Here is a 14115-nt window from a genome sequence, read left to right as displayed (position 1 = left end):
CAGCACCTGATAAACCACTGCACAAGAGGGGATGGGACATCATCCCCTCACTTTTCACTCTGCTGACACACTGACATTCCCAAACCAGGCCAAAAGAAACTGTTAACATTTACATTTTTTGTCTTATTTCTCTCCTCTGGGAACAAGACTCATTATTTTTTTTTCCCCCCCCAAAAGGTATTTCCACAAACCATTAAAAAGCAACCTGAAAGATCAGAAAAGCTTAACCAGAACTATGGAACAGGAGCAGCAGGGCCAAGCAGAAGGAGATCTGGTCTTGAAGGAATGTTGCTGACAACTGGGAAAGCCTCCCTGAGGCTGGAACTGTTTGTAGCTCTTCCAAAGGATCTCCCAGAAAGGATTCAGCAGCTCGTGGAGCCCTCACCCTGCTCTGGGACATGCCACTCCTTGTTTAATCAGTCAGGTTTCCACAAAAGGTACTGAATATTATTCTATTTACATTCAAAAATAGCCTTTTTTTTTTTTTTCTCTCTTCAGTAGAGTGGGAATGCCTGTACAAGTTAAGTCAGGAGCAGCTCCTCTAACAGAGGTGGAGAACAGCTTTGTTGATCTCTGGGTTGGTCCAGTCATTCCTGATGTCATCCAGGTGATTATCAAAATCCACCAGTGTCTCGTAGGACTTGCTGTCCAAGAGAGATGCAGCAATCCTCTGGGCTTCAGTCCAATCCTCACAGAAATCACTAGGATGTAAAGAAAAAAACAAAACAAAAAACAAAAACAGGAAGAAACAGCAATCAGCAAAGAAAAGCTTCACCCCCTCCCTCCACTCTGGAAAAGGAGGGAAGTTCTCTGCAAATGTGGTCACCCCCCCAGCTCTTCTCCCTCAAAATAAACACTTTTAAAAAGTTTGACACTGCTCTCAGTGTCCCCCAGCCCCAAAGTTTTGCCCGAAATAAAGATGAGGGAAGTCTGGAGCTGACTCACACGTGAGGGTCCTTGCACCTCCACTTGTTCTCCTGGAGCTCATAGACGTGAATGGCTGGCTCAGTGCACTCCATGGTGAACCTGGTGTTGTCAACCTGCAGAAAAACCCTGCCTCAGCTTCCTCCTCCTCCTTCTCCTTCTCCTCCTCCTTTCTTCCTCCTCCTCCTCCTTTCCTCCTCCTCCTTCTTCTCCTTCTCAGTCTTCTCTTCCTTCTCCTTCTCCTCCTCCTCCTCCTTTTCCTTTTCCTCCTCCTCCTTTTCCTTCTCCTCCCCCTCCTTCTCCTCCTCCTCCTTTCCTTCTCCTTCCTCCTCCTCCTCCTCCTCCTCCTCCTCCTTTCCTCCTCCTCCTTCTCCTTCTCCTTCTCCTTCTCCTTCTCCTTCTCCTTCTCCTTCTCCTTCTCCTTCTCCTTCTCCTTCTCCTTCTCCTTCTCCTTCTCCTTCTCCTTCTCCTTCTCCTTCTCCTTCTCCTTCTCCTTCTCCTTCTCCTTCTCCTTCTCCTTCTCCTTCTCCTTCTCCTTCTTCTCCTTCTCCTTCTCCTTCTTCTCCTTCTCCTTCTCCTCCTTCTCCTCCTCCTTCTCCTCCTCCTCCTCCTCCTTCTCCTCCTCCTCCTCCTTCTCCTCCTCCCCCTCCTCCCAAGGCCCCAAGGAACGAGAGGAAATTAATTAAAAAAAAAAGCCATTTTTTTTTTACCACCAGGGCACCCGAGACTTAACTCCTCCACTCTGTGCCTCCAAAGGAGCTGAGCTGACACCTTGAAATTGCCCCTGTCAGTGCAGCAAGGGGGTGAGGAACCATTTGCTGCAAAGCAGAGAGGAGTTTGAGTCCCAGAGGGGGTGTGAAGCCAGGAACACGTGGGCTGTGCTCAGGCTCTGCAAGCAGAGAAAGCCCCCTCTGCCTCTCAGCTGGCAGGGAGCTCACCACAGCCCCTGCTGACTTCTTAAGGAGCAGCTCCAAGTCACTGCATCTCATCCCCAAGTGATGGGAGGAAAAAAGGAAAAAAATTCCTTTTTCCTTTCAAGCATCCAGAGAAGAGCATTTCAGGGGCAGACCCAACACCCTGTGCCTGACTTTTAACCCCCCAGAAGAGGAGAGGAGGAGGGCAGGAACTCACCATGATGAGGGCTGTGTCGTTGAAGCCCTCTGCAATCCTGGAAGCCACTTTCTCTGCCACTTGGTTGGGGCTGGAAGAGAAGGGAGAAGGGATTGGGTGGGGTGAAGGGTGAGAGCCTGGCTGAACTCAGCAGGAAACACCCTGAGAGGCTGCCAGGAGCCAGGCAGCTGGTGTGACACGGGATGGGAGTCAGGAAGCCAAGGAAAAACCCAGCTCCCCCCCTCCAGCACACCCACCCTTGCTCTACCCTGCTCTGCCAGGGGGGTGGAAAGGCAAAATGCAGCTGGAATTTTAGGGGGAACTCATTTATCCCTCTCTGAATGTGTTTCCTGACACTTGTGGTACTCAGGGGACACCTCAGCAAGGAGAAGATCGGGAGGTGTGGATCAACTGGAAGGCAGGAGGGCTCTGCAGAGGGACCTGGACAGACTGGAGAGTTGGGCTGATCCCAATGGGATGAGGTTCAACACAACAACCCCATGGGGAGCTCCAGGCTGGGCACAGAGTGGCAGAAAGGGAGCTGGGAGTCTGGATTGCCAGGAAGCTGAACATGAGCCAGCAGTGTGCCCAGGTGGCCAAGAAGGCCAATGGCATCCTGGGCTGGATCAGGAACAGCGTGGCCAGCAGGTCCAGGGAAGGGATTCTGCCCCTGTGCTCAGCCCTGGTGAGGCCACAGCTTGAGTCCTGTGTCCAGTTCTGGGCCCCTCAGCTCAGGAAGGAGATTGAGGTGCTGGAGCAGGTCCAGAGAAGAGCAAGGAGGCTGTGAAGGGATCCAGCAGAATTCCTGTGAGGAAGGGCTGAGGGAGCTGGGGGTGTTGAGGCTGGAGAAGAGGAGGCTCAGGGGAGACCTCATCACTCTCTGCAACTCCCTGAAAGGAGGTTGGAGCCAGGGGGGGGTTGGGCTCTTTTCCCAGGCAACTCTCAGCAAGACAAGAGGGCAGGGTCTCAAGTTGTGCCAGGGGAGGTTTAGGTTGGAGATGAGAAAGAATTTCTTTCTGGAGAGGGTGATCAGGCATTGGAATGGGCTGCCCAGGGAAGTAGTGGATTCTCCGTGTCTGGAGATCTTTCCAAAGAGCCTGGATGTGGCACTGAGTGCCATGGGCTGGGAACCACGGGGGGAGTGGATCAAGGGTTGGACTTGATGATCTCTGAGGTCCCTTCCAACCCAGCCCATTCTGATTCTATGAAAACTGACTCTTATAAACAGGTTTTCTCTGTTAGGAACTGGTGGTTCAGGAGCCATTGAGCTTGTTCCTCACCAGCTCCTCAGGTTCTCCACCAAAATCCCCCCCTCCAGCTTTCCAAGGAGACCCTTCCTCAAAAGTGACCATTCCAGGTGATCTTCAGGAAAAAAAAAGTGGAGTTTAAGAACACAGCCAGGCCTGTGATATTCTTTCAGATCCCAAACACAACAGGCAAACTGTAATTTGCTCATCTGCAATGACCCCAGGGGTCAGCAGTTATTAATTAAAAACCATGCTTGGGACTGAGGGATATATATAAAAATAACTGGGAGACAGCATAATGCTTTAAACAAAGAATTTCTATTTATTTCTATTTATTTTAAATTTATTTTAAGAGCAATGTACTCTGGTTGGTCCTGATGCTGCACTTGTCAAGTGGGGAAAAATATTTGATATATAAATATATATATCTGAAATTACCTCATGGCTCCAGGGGGAGACTCCTCCTTGCTTATTGGGTAATTTGAGTAATTTTGGGTAATTTGAGTTAGACAGCAGGGAAAAAAAATGCCTAACCCAGGGGAAAATGAGTGGGAAGTGCTACCTGGGCCTGCCTGCCACCATTTCCCAGTCTCAGTGTCCCTTCACCCCCTCAGGAAACACTCCACAAAACTCCAGAGGCACTGAGGATGTTTAGCAGGAATGAGGAAAGATTTTCCAAGAGGTTTCCATCCCAGCTGACAAAAAACCCCCACCCTGCACCAGGAGATTTTGGTGGCTGCAGGAAATAATTTGACACCATCTCTCACAGCATCCTTGTAGATAAGTTGATCAAGTATGGGTTTGGTGATCAGGTAGTGAGGTGGATCAGGAACTGGTTGAAAGGAAGGAGTCAGAGAGTTGTAGTCAATGGGGCAGAATCTGGTTGGAGGTGTGTGACTAGTGGAGTCCCTCAGGGGTCGGTGCTGGGACCGGTGTTGTTCAATATCTTCATCAACAACTTGGATGAGGGTATAGAGTGTACCCTCAGCAAGTTTGCTGATGACACTAAGCTGGGAGGAGTGGCTGACACACCAGAAGGCTGTGCTGCCATTCAGAGAGACTTGGACAGGCTGGAGAGTTGGGCAGAGAGAAACATGATGAAATTCAACAAGGGGAAGTGTAGAGTTTTGCATTTGGGGAAGAACAACACGATGTCCCAGTATAGGTTGGGGGCTGACCTGCTGGAGAGAGAGCAGTGTAGGTGAAAGAGACCTGGGGGTCCTGGTAGACAAGAGAATCATAGAATCATAGAATTAGCTGGGTTGGAAGGGACCTCAGAGATCATCTAGTCCAACCCTTGACCCACCGGAGCAGTTGCTAGACCATGGCACTGAGTGCCACATCCAGTCTGTTTTTAAATGTCTCCAGGGAAGGAGAATCTACCACCTCACCGGGCAGTCCATTCCATAGCCTGATCACCCTCTCCGTGAAGAAATTCTTTCTAATATCTAACCTAAACCTCCCCTGGCACAACTTAAGACTGTGTCCTCTTGTCTTGTTGAAGGTCGTCTGTGAAAAGAGTCCAGTTCCCACCTCGCTACAGCCTCCTTTCAGGTAGTTGTAGACAGCAATGAGGTCTCCCCTGAGCCTCCTCTTCTTCAGGCTGAACAGCCCCAGCTCTCTCAGCCTCTCCTCATAGGGCCTGTGCTCGAGTCCCTTCACCAGCCTGGTTGCCCTCCTTTGGACCTGCTCCAGGATGACCATGAGCCAGCAATGTGCCCTTGTGGCCAAGAAGGCCAATGGCATCCTGGGGTGCATTAGAAAGGGTGTGGTTAGTAGGTCAAGAGAGGTTCTCCTCCCCCTCTATTCTGCATTGGTGAGGCCGCACCTGGAGTATTGTGTCCAGTTCTGGGCCCCTCAGTTCAAGAAGGACAGGGAAGTGCTTGAAAGAATCCAGCCCAGAGCTACTAAGATGATGAAGGGAGTGGAACATCTCCCTTATGAGGAAAGGCTGAGGGAGCTGGGTCTCTTTAGTTTGGAGAAAAGGAGACTGAGGGGTGACCTCATCAATGTTTTCAAATATGTAAGGGGTGAGTGTCAGGGAGATGGAGTTAGGCTTTTCTCAGTGGTGACCAGTGATAGGACAAGGGGTAATGGGTGTAAATTGGAGCACAGGAGGTTCAAGTTGAATATCCAGAACAATTTTTTTCCTGTAAGGGTGACAGAGCCCTGGAACAGGCTGCCCAGGGGGGTCGTGGAGTCTCCTTCACTGGAGACATTCAAAACCCCCCTGGACACGTTCCTATGTGAGGTGCTCTAGGTGGCCCTGCTCTGGCAGGGGGGGTTGGACTAGATGATCTTTCGAGGTCCCTTCCAACCCCAAGGATTCTGTGATTCTATGATTCTATGATTCTATGATAATTAAAGATTTGGTTTAAAAACCAACTGCAAGAAAAAAACCCTCTGATGTTCCTGAGCAAAGGAGGGGAAGCAGAGGAGTGGGGTCAGGCAGCAGGAAGGGGGTGGGTGGGGTTGATCTGTCTGAAGAAGAGCAGAAAACAAGCAAAAAGAAGGAAAAAACCCAGAAAAACCCAACAGACCTGGCATCCTTGAGGCGTTCGTTGGCTTGGTAATACCCAGCAATCACGTAGCTGTTCTCCTTGCACCAGGAATCAATCTGGGAAAAACAACTGGAACAGGTCAGGGGAGGGGGAAAAAAACCCTAAAACAGGAAAAAAAACCCAACCCAAACAACCCCGGAGAAGCTAAGGAAATGTTATGTCTGTCCTGTAAATAAAATGTCCCCCATAAAGCATTATTTGGCTTCTTTGAATATTTAAAGTCCACCAGGGGTTGTGGGGGGTACCAGGGAACCCAAATAAAACCCAAAATAAAAACCCAAAGGCAGCAAGAGACTCAGTTTACTGTTTTTGGCTTTTTTTTTTTTTTGTTTTTTTTGCCACTTTATTACCAAGAGACTTTTTGGGAAGCAAATGGTTTGAGGATTCACCTGCAACGGAGCCACCAGGCTGGGGGGATCCCCCCCTTTCTCCTCCCCCTTTACAAACCTCCCCATCCACACTAAATCCTTCCCCCAAAATCCCTCCTCAAGGGCTGGCTGAAAGGATTTTGGGCAGAAATACCAAGGCAGTTCCTCCCCCTTGAACATCTGGATGGGAAAGCTGCAACATCTGCCACGGTTTTTTTTTTATTTTTCATCCAATTGCCACAAGTTTTGATTTACAGGGGACAAAAAGTTCTGTAGTTTTGGTGCTTTTGGGGGTTTTTTTAATGCAGTTTTCTCTCCCTGCTTTATGCTGGGTCCAGAGTCCTCCTGCTAGGGGAAAAAAAATATATAAATATAGATGTTTTTCCTTAAAAGTGAGGCTACCAAGTCAGCAGTAACAGGGAAAGAGAGGAGGGGAGCAAGAAAAAACCCCAGCACATTTTGCTCCCTCCCCGTCCCGTTTGGGGCTTCTCCCACCAGAGGGAAGGGACCCAAAGGTCCTGGCACCCTCCTGGCCCTGGTGACAAAGGAGGGCAGGGAATGTCCCCCATGGATTTGCTGCTTTTCCAACCCTATAGTTCAGTTTTTGGGGTTTTTTTTTTTGATGCTGCTGTGAAGCTTGGGAAAAGCTCTTGGAATAATCCCCTTCTCCCTGAGGATAACTCAGGGATAACCAAGGAATCCAAGAGCAGTTTCTGGGCACTGACAGAGAAAGGAATCTCTCCCTTTCCTGCTGCTTCCCCAGCAAAAGCCCCACAGCACAGAGGCTTTGGGGAGGGGGGGGGTTTCCACTCCAACCCCCCCCAGAGCTGCTGCACCTCCCCTGCAAAACATGGGGGTGCTGGGATGAGTCCAGAGAAGGGCCAGGAGGATGATCAGAGGGTGGGGAGAGACTGAGAGAGTTGGGGTGATTCAGGCTGGAGGGGAGAAGGCTCCCAGGAGACCTCATTGTGGCCTTCCAGGGGCTGAAGGATCTGGAATATCTGAAGGATCTGAAGTCTTTGAAGGATCTGAAGTCTCTGAAGGCCCCCAGGAAAGCTGGGGAGGGAGTTTTGAGGCTGTCAGGTAGGGATAGGATGAGGGGGAAGGGATTCAAACTAGAAGAGGGGAGATGCAGGTTGGAAATTAGGAAGAAGTTCTTCCCCAGGAGGGTGCTGAGACCCTGGCACAGGTTGCCCAGAGAGGTGGTGGAAGCCCCATCCATCCCTGGAAGGTTTTAGGGCCAGGTTGGATGGGGCTCTGAGCAATAATGGGAGGTGTCCCTGCCCATGGAGGGGGGTTGGACCTGGATGAGCTTAAAGGTCCTTTCCAACCCTGAAACTTCCATGATTCCTTGATGGCAGCTGCAGGCAAGGTCAGAGTGCTGGGCAGGAGGACAAATCCCTGCACCTCCCCTTCCTCTCCTCCACCTCCTTCCCTCTGACCCCCTCCCTGCCAGGCCCCATGGAGTGACACCCAGTGAGCACGGTGCACTCCTTGTTGCCATTGTAGGTTATTTAAATCCCCATATTAATTATCTCTTCCTTCCATCCCTGGAAGGTTTTAGGGCCAGGATGGATGGGGCTTGGAGCAACCTGAGCTGGTAGGAAGTGTCCCTACCCAAGGCAGGGGGGGTAAGACCTTGATAATCTTCAACATCTCCTCCAACCCTGTGATTCCCCTCTCAGATCTCCCCCAGCTCCTCTCCCCCCAGCCCAGACCCCCTGGGCTCGCAGCTTTAGGTCCTTACCAGTGTCAGAGCCACCTCCAGCATGGGTGCCAGGGCCAGGGTGCCGTGGAAGAGGGGGATGCAATCCACGAAGAGCGCGGAGGGCCCGGGCTGCTCCCTCCTGGGGGGTCCCGCAGGCCTCTCGGCCACCAGCAGCCCATTCACAGCGCAGTGCGGGTACTTTGCACCGTGCAGCACCATCTTGCAATAAGCTTGAGTGGTCAGCTTCATCCTGACGGGAACAAAACCCCCGGGAAGCCCCGGGAACCCCCGGCCCCGCCGCTCCCTCCCCTCAGCCGCCGCCTGAGGTAATGGAGGAACAACGGGGCGACGGTCCTCCAGTATCCCATCAACCCCCGCGGCGCGTCTCGCTGCTCCGGACCTCCCATCTGTCCCCTCGCTTCCGGTGGGCGGCTCCTTCCGGTGGCAGCCCGGGTAGAGGACGGTCGCCAGGTCGTCGGGGTTGGGAGGCCGGAGAAAAGGTTCTGGGAGACCGGGAAAACCTCCCCGCCGCCGGCAGCACCCCTGGGGGGAGGCTCTGAGGAGCGGGGGGTGTGGGGAGGGGAAGCGTTGTGCCCGCTGGTTGCCTCCCTGTGAAGGAGTGCGGGGCAGGGGGGGGGGGGGGGTGCGGGGCCTGAGGTGACTCCGTGAGGGGAAAAGGGCGGGAAAGGGGGGGCTGCTCAGCTCGGAGCCCCCCGGGTGAGGGGAGACCGCGGGCTCCGCGATTCCCTCGGGGTTTAAGCGAAAGTTTGGGTGTGGTTTGGGCCTTCATGCGAGGGAATGAAGCTGAGGTAACGCGAGGGACCCGTTAGTTGGGTGCCTGCCCTGGGGCGGGGCGGCAGCGGTGAGCGCTGGAGGGATTCCTGGCTGGGGAGGAGGGAGGGGAAGGCGATAAGGGTCGCGGCTGGGTCACCTTTCCCCCCTTTATCCCCCCTTTATCCCCCCTTTCCCCCTTTTTCCCCCCTTTTTCCCCCCTCTTTCCCCCCCCCTTTCCCCCCCCCTTTCCCCCCCCTTTCCCCCCCCTTTCCCCCCCCTTTCCCCCCCCCCTTATCCCCCCCTTATTCCCCCCCTTATTCCCCCCCTTATTCCCCCCTTATTCCCCCCTTATTCCCCCCTTTATCCCCCCCTTTATCCCCTCCTTTATCCCCCCCTTTTCCCCCCTTTATCCTCCTTTTCCCCCCTTTATCCTCCTTTTCCCCCCTTTATCCTCCTTTTCCCCCCTTTATCCCCCCTTTTTCCCCCCCTTTATCCCCCCCCTTCATCTCCCCCCCCCCTTCATCTCCCCCCCCCCCTTCATCTCCCCCCCCCCTTCATCTCCCCCCCCCCTTCATCTCCCCCCCCTTTACCCCCCCCCTTTATCCCCCCCCTTTATCCCCCCCCTTTATCCCCCCCCTTTTTCCCCCCCCTTTTTCCCCCCCCCCTTTTTCCCTCTTATTCCCCTTTTCCTCCCTCTTTATCCCCCCTTTTTCCCCCTTTCCCACCTTTTCCCTGTTTTCTCCTCTGGGTTTTCCTCCCGTGGCTCTGGCCTGGCAGGATGTTGGCTTCCAGGGTGTTCAGCCTCGTGGGGAAGAGATCCCTGTCCACCTCCCTCTGCCTGAGAGCCCACGGACATGGTAGGGGGGGAAAACTTCCTGGGGTTTTTTTTTGGGGTTTTTTTTTTTGTTGATAAAAGCAGGAGGGGGAGGAAGGAGAAGGCAAAAAGCTGCAGCTGGGCTCTGGGGGAGGGAAAAGGTTTGGAGTGCTGGTAAGGACAGCTGGGAACAGGGGTGGCTGAGGCATTGATGAAGGAATTCAGGAGCTGTTGCTGGGGGGGATCCCTTTGCTGGGTGATTCTCACCCTGGCAGAACAGCTCCCACCCCCATTCCCTTGTTTTCCCTCTTCCTCACCTGGAACTCTTCCCCTTCCCTGCATTTTTTCCTGTTCCTCACTTTTCCCCCCCAGCTCTTGGATTTGGGCACCAGGAAGGGAGCTGGAAACAGCCAGGGAGGTTCCAGGGAGGTTCCAGGGAAGATTTTAGGAAGGTTCCAGGGATGTTTTAGGGACTTTTTAGGGAGGTCCTAGGGCTGTTCCAGGGGAGGTCCCAGGGAAGTTCCAGGGCTGTCCCTGGGGAGTTCCAGGGATGTCCCAGGGAGGTTCTAGGGATATTTCAGGGATGTTCCAGGGCTGGTTTAGAGCTGGTTTAGGGAGGTTCCAGGGATATCCTAGGGATGTTCCAGGGAAGATTTCAGGGCTGTTCCAGGGAGGTTTCAGGGATATTTCAGGAAGGTCCCAGGGAAGTTTTAGGGATGTCCCAGGGATATTTCAGGAAGGTTCCAGGGATGTCCCAGGGATATTTCAGGGAGGTTCCAGGGCTGGTTTAGGGAGGTTCCAGGGCTGGTTTAGGGAGGTTCCAGGGCTGCTCCAAGGATGTCCTAGGGAAGTTCCAGGGATGTTTTAGAGAGGTTCCAGGGAAGATTTCAGGGCTGTCCCAGGGAGGTTTCAGGGATATTTCAGGAAGGTTCCAGGTCTGTCCCAGGGCTGTTTTAGGGAGGTCCTAGGGATATTTCAGGAAGGTTTTAGGAATAGTTCAGGAAGGTCCCAGGGATATTTCAGGAAGGTTTTTAGGGAGGTTCCAGGGGTGTTTTAGGGAGGTTCCAAGGAAGATTTCAGAGAAGTTCCAGGGCTGTTTTAGGGAGGTTCCAGGGAGGTCCCAGGGCTGTTCCAGGGATGTTTCAGGAAGGTTTCAGGAAGGTTCCAGGGATGACCCAGGGATATTTCAGGAAGGTTCCAGGGAAGATTTCAGAGAAGATTTCAGGGAAGTTCCGGGGCTGTTCCAGGGAGGTTCCAGGGATATTTCAGGAAGGTTTCAGGGGAGTTTTAGGGAGGTTCCAGGGAAGTTCCAGGGATATTTCAGGAAGGTTTCAGGGATGCTCCAGGGATGTCCTAGGGAAGTTCCAGGGAAGTTTTAGGGAAGTTCCAGGGAAGTTTTAGGGATGTTCCAGGGATGTTTTAGAGAGGTTCCAGGGAAGATTTCAGGGCTGTCCCAGGGAGGTTCCAGGGATATTTCAAGAAGGTCCCAGGGCTGTTTTAGGGATGCTCCAGGGGAGTTCCAGGGAGGTTCCACGGCTGTCCCAGGGATGTTTTAGGGAGGTTCCAGGGAAGATTTCAGTGAAGTTCCAGGGCTGTTTTAGGGAGGTTCCACGCCTGTCCCAGGGATATTTCAGGAAGGTTTCAGGAATATTTCAGGAAGGTTCCAGGGAAGATCTCAGGGAGGTTCCAGGGAGGTTCCAGGGAGGTTTCAGGGAGGTTTCAGGAAGGTTTCAGGAATATTTCAGGAAGGTTCCAGGGAAGATCTCAGGGAAGTTCCAAGGCTGTTCCAGGGCTGTTTTAGGGACATTCCAGGAAGATTTCAGGGATGTTCCAGAAAGGTTCCAGGGATGTTTCAGGAAGGTTTCAGGAAGGTTCTAGGAATGCTTCAGGGATGTTCCAGGGAGGTTCCAGGGATATTTCAGGGCTGTCCCAGGGATGTTTTAGGGAGGTTCCAGGGCTGCTCCAGGGAAGTTCCAGGAGAGTTTTAGGGATGTTCCAGGGAGGTTTCGGGATATTTCAGGAAGGTCCCAGGAAGGTTCCAGAAAGGTTCCAGGGATGCTTCAAGGATGTTTCAGGAATGTTCCAGGAAGGTTCCAGGGCTGTTTCTTCTCTCCCCCTGCAGCTGGAGTGGTCAAAGCTGAGGATTTCAGCCTCCCTGCCTACGTGGACAGGAGGGATGTCCCCCTGCCTGAGGTGGCCTTTGTCAGGGACCTCTCTGCTCAGCAGAAAGCCCTGAAGGAGAAGGAGAAAGCCTCCTGGACTGCTCTCTCTGTGGATGAGAAGGTGGAATGTAGGTACTGGGGGGCTTTGTGGCCCCTCCCAGCCCCCCCACACCCCAATTATTCACAGATTTAGACTTCAAAATAAAAATAAAATCAATCAATTCATCTCCTTGCTCCTTCCCAACTCAGGGAAGGAACTTGGGGGGGTTGGGTTCCCAGCACCTCCCTTGGGCTTTGTGCTGGGGTCAAATTCCAGGAATTTTTTCCAGGAAAAACCTGGATTTTTCCTCCCTCTTCCCAGCAAACCACTCCCAATTCCCTGGATTTCTTGCTTCCCTCAACAAACCACCCCCAATTCCTTACCCTGCAGGCATCCCAGTGGAACCCTCTGCTTTTTCCCTGCTCCTCACCAAAGCTCAGCTCATTAAAGCTGCAAATTTAATTAACCCAACCCCTAATTAACTCCCCAGCTGCAGAACTGGGCTGAGGAGCAGAGGGAAAGCAGGAAAAAAAACCCTTCCCTCTTTTTAGTCCCTTTTCCATCTCCTCATCCTGGGGAACCCCAGGCTGGGAATGGGAGGAAAAAACCAAGGAATGGTTGGGTGGGTGAAAAGTTGGGATTTTGGGGTGAAATCCTGCTTTTTTTGTTGTTTTTTTTGGCAGTGTACAGGATCAAGTTCAACGAGAGTTATGCAGAGATGAAGAAAGGGACAAATGAGTGGAAAACAATCCTGGGGGGAGTCCTCTTCTTCCTGGGGGTCACCGGGGTCATCCTCATCTGGCAGAAACATTTCAGTGAGTCCAGGGCCCTCAGGAGGCCCCAATTAAGAGGAAAAGTTAATTAAAATTAACAGGGAAATGAGGGAGTTCTTGGCATTGGAGTGGGGGCTTCCAGGGGGAAAGGGAAGGAAGGGAAAGGGAAGGGAAGGGGAGGATTTGGGGGGAGCAGAGCAGTGAATCCCCCCTAAAAACTTCCCCCTCAGGGGGCCTCAATTAAGAGGAAAAGTTAATTAAAATTAACAGGGAAATGAGGGAGTTCTTGGCACTGGAGTGGAGGCTTCCAGGGGGAAAGGAAAGGAAGGGAAGGGAAGTATTTGGGGGGAAACAGAGCAGTGAATCCCCCCTAAAAACTTCCCCTCTTGGTTCCCACAGGAGCTTTGGGATTTCCAATGGGATTTTTCTTCCAGGGCCCTCAGGAGGCCTCAATTAAGAGGAAAAATTAATTAAAATTAACAGGGAAATGAGGGAGTTCTTGGCACTGGAGTGGGGGCTTCCAGAGGGAAAGGGAAGGGAAGGATTTGGGGGGGAGCAGAGCAGTGAATCCCCCCCAAATCTTCCCCTCTTGGCTGCCAGAGGAGCTTTGGGGTTTTTGGGACCTCAGGGAGGTTTCCAATGGGATTTTTTTTCCAGGGCCCTCAGGAGGCCTCAATTAAGAGGCAAAATTAATTAAAATTAACAGGGAAATGAGGGAGTTCTTGGCACTGGAGTGGGGGCTTCCAGGGGGAAAGGGAAGGGGAGGATTTGGGGGGGAGCAGAGCAGTGAATCCCCCCCAGAAACTTCCCCTCGTGGCTGCCACAGGAGCTTTGGGGTTTTTGGGATTTTGGGGAGGTTTCCAATGGGATTTTTTGGGGTTTTTTTCCTCTCTTTTCCCCCCAGTGTATGGCCCCATCCCTCACACCTTCTCTGAGGAGTGGATCTCAGCTCAGACCCAGAGGATGCTGGACATGAGGATCAATCCCGTGGAGGGAATCTCTTCCCAGTGGGATTTTGAGAAGAAGGAGTGGAAGAAGTGAGAGCAGCTCAGGGGAAAAGGGAAGGAGAGGGGGGTTGGTCCCTGCTCTGCTCCTGGGGGAACTGATTCCCTCTGCCCCCCCCTCACCTCCCTGCTCCTGGAACCACTTCTCCAGCTGCCAATAAAGCTCTTGGGCAACTCCAGTGCCTCCTGAGAGTGGGATCCCAAGGGACACAGGGCACCCTACAGACCCTCACTGACCCCCTGGAGACCCCAGGACACCCTACAGGCCCTCATTAAGCCCCTAGAAACCCTACAGGCCCTCACTGACCCCCTGGAGACACCGTGGAGACCCTACAGGCCCTCATTTACCCCCTTGAGACCCTGAAGACCCTCATTGACCCCCTTGAGACCCTGAAGACCCTCATTGACCCCCTGGAGACCCTACAGGCCCTCATTGACCCCATGGAGACCCCTGGAGGCCCTACAGGCTCTCATTGACCCCCTGGAGACCCTACAGGCTCTCATTAACCCCTTGAAGACCCCAGGACACCCTACAGACCCTCACTGACCCCCTGGAGACCCTACAGGCCCTCATTGACCCTCTGGAGACCCCTGAAGACCCTACAGATCCTCATTAACCCCCTGGAGATC

General features: G+C 52.9%; 2 protein-coding genes across 4 annotated transcripts; one reads left to right on the top strand and one right to left on the bottom strand.

Moving 5' to 3' along the window:
• Positions 1-390: 390 nt before the first annotated feature.
• EMC8 (ER membrane protein complex subunit 8) lies at positions 391-8327 on the bottom strand. Of its 2 annotated transcripts, XM_008491447.2 has the most exons (5): positions 7958-8287; positions 5822-5898; positions 2056-2125; positions 946-1040; positions 391-701 (listed from the first exon to the last, which is right to left on the bottom strand). In XM_008491447.2, exons 1-5 carry the CDS (start codon positions 8165-8167, stop codon positions 542-544), a joined length of 612 nt encoding a protein of 203 aa, XP_008489669.1. In that variant the 5' UTR covers positions 8168-8287; the 3' UTR covers positions 391-541. The 2 variants fall into 2 exon arrangements, with proteins under 2 accessions (XP_008489669.1, XP_030313634.1); XM_030457774.1 differs by lacking the exons at positions 391-701; positions 946-1040 and adding an exon at positions 1622-1742 and having other exon boundaries at positions 7958-8327.
• Positions 8309-13664, top strand: LOC103526389. Of its 2 annotated transcripts, none has more exons than XM_030457776.1 (5): positions 8309-8389; positions 9470-9549; positions 11629-11796; positions 12392-12523; positions 13386-13664. In XM_030457776.1, the coding sequence occupies exons 2-5, from the start codon at positions 9471-9473 to the stop codon at positions 13520-13522; spliced, it is 516 nt and encodes a 171-aa protein (XP_030313636.1). In that variant the 5' UTR covers positions 8309-8389; position 9470; the 3' UTR covers positions 13523-13664. The 2 variants fall into 2 exon arrangements, with proteins under 2 accessions (XP_030313636.1, XP_030313635.1); XM_030457775.1 differs by having other exon boundaries at positions 8337-8418.
• The last annotated feature ends 451 nt before the right edge of the window (positions 13665-14115 follow it).

The sequence above is a fragment of the Calypte anna genome, chromosome 11, assembly GCF_003957555.1.
Source record: "Calypte anna isolate BGI_N300 chromosome 11, bCalAnn1_v1.p, whole genome shotgun sequence".
Lineage (NCBI taxonomy): Eukaryota > Metazoa > Chordata > Aves > Apodiformes > Trochilidae > Calypte > Calypte anna.
This window is presented reverse-complemented; position numbering and strand designations above follow the sequence as displayed.

Bases quoted from the DNA above. Each gene is read 5' to 3' on its own strand.
- LOC103526389 (XM_030457776.1), top strand. From the start codon at position 9,471: ATGTTGGCTTCCAGGGTGTTCAGCCTCGTGGGGAAGAGATCCCTGTCC. The intron at 9,550-11,628 runs GTAGGGGGGGAA...CTCCCCCTGCAG, and splicing joins CCTGAGAGCCCACGGACATG to CTGGAGTGGTCAAAGCTGAG. The intron at 11,797-12,391 runs GTAGGTACTGGG...TTTTTTTGGCAG, and splicing joins TGTGGATGAGAAGGTGGAAT to TGTACAGGATCAAGTTCAAC.
- EMC8 (XM_008491447.2), bottom strand. From the start codon at position 8,167: ATGAAGCTGACCACTCAAGCTTATTGCAAGATGGTGCTGCACGGTGCA. The intron at 5,899-7,957 runs GTAAGGACCTAA...TGTTTTTCCCAG, and splicing joins TGGAGGTGGCTCTGACACTG to ATTGATTCCTGGTGCAAGGA. The intron at 702-945 runs GTGAGTCAGCTC...TTTACATCCTAG, and splicing joins AGGTGCAAGGACCCTCACGT to TGATTTCTGTGAGGATTGGA.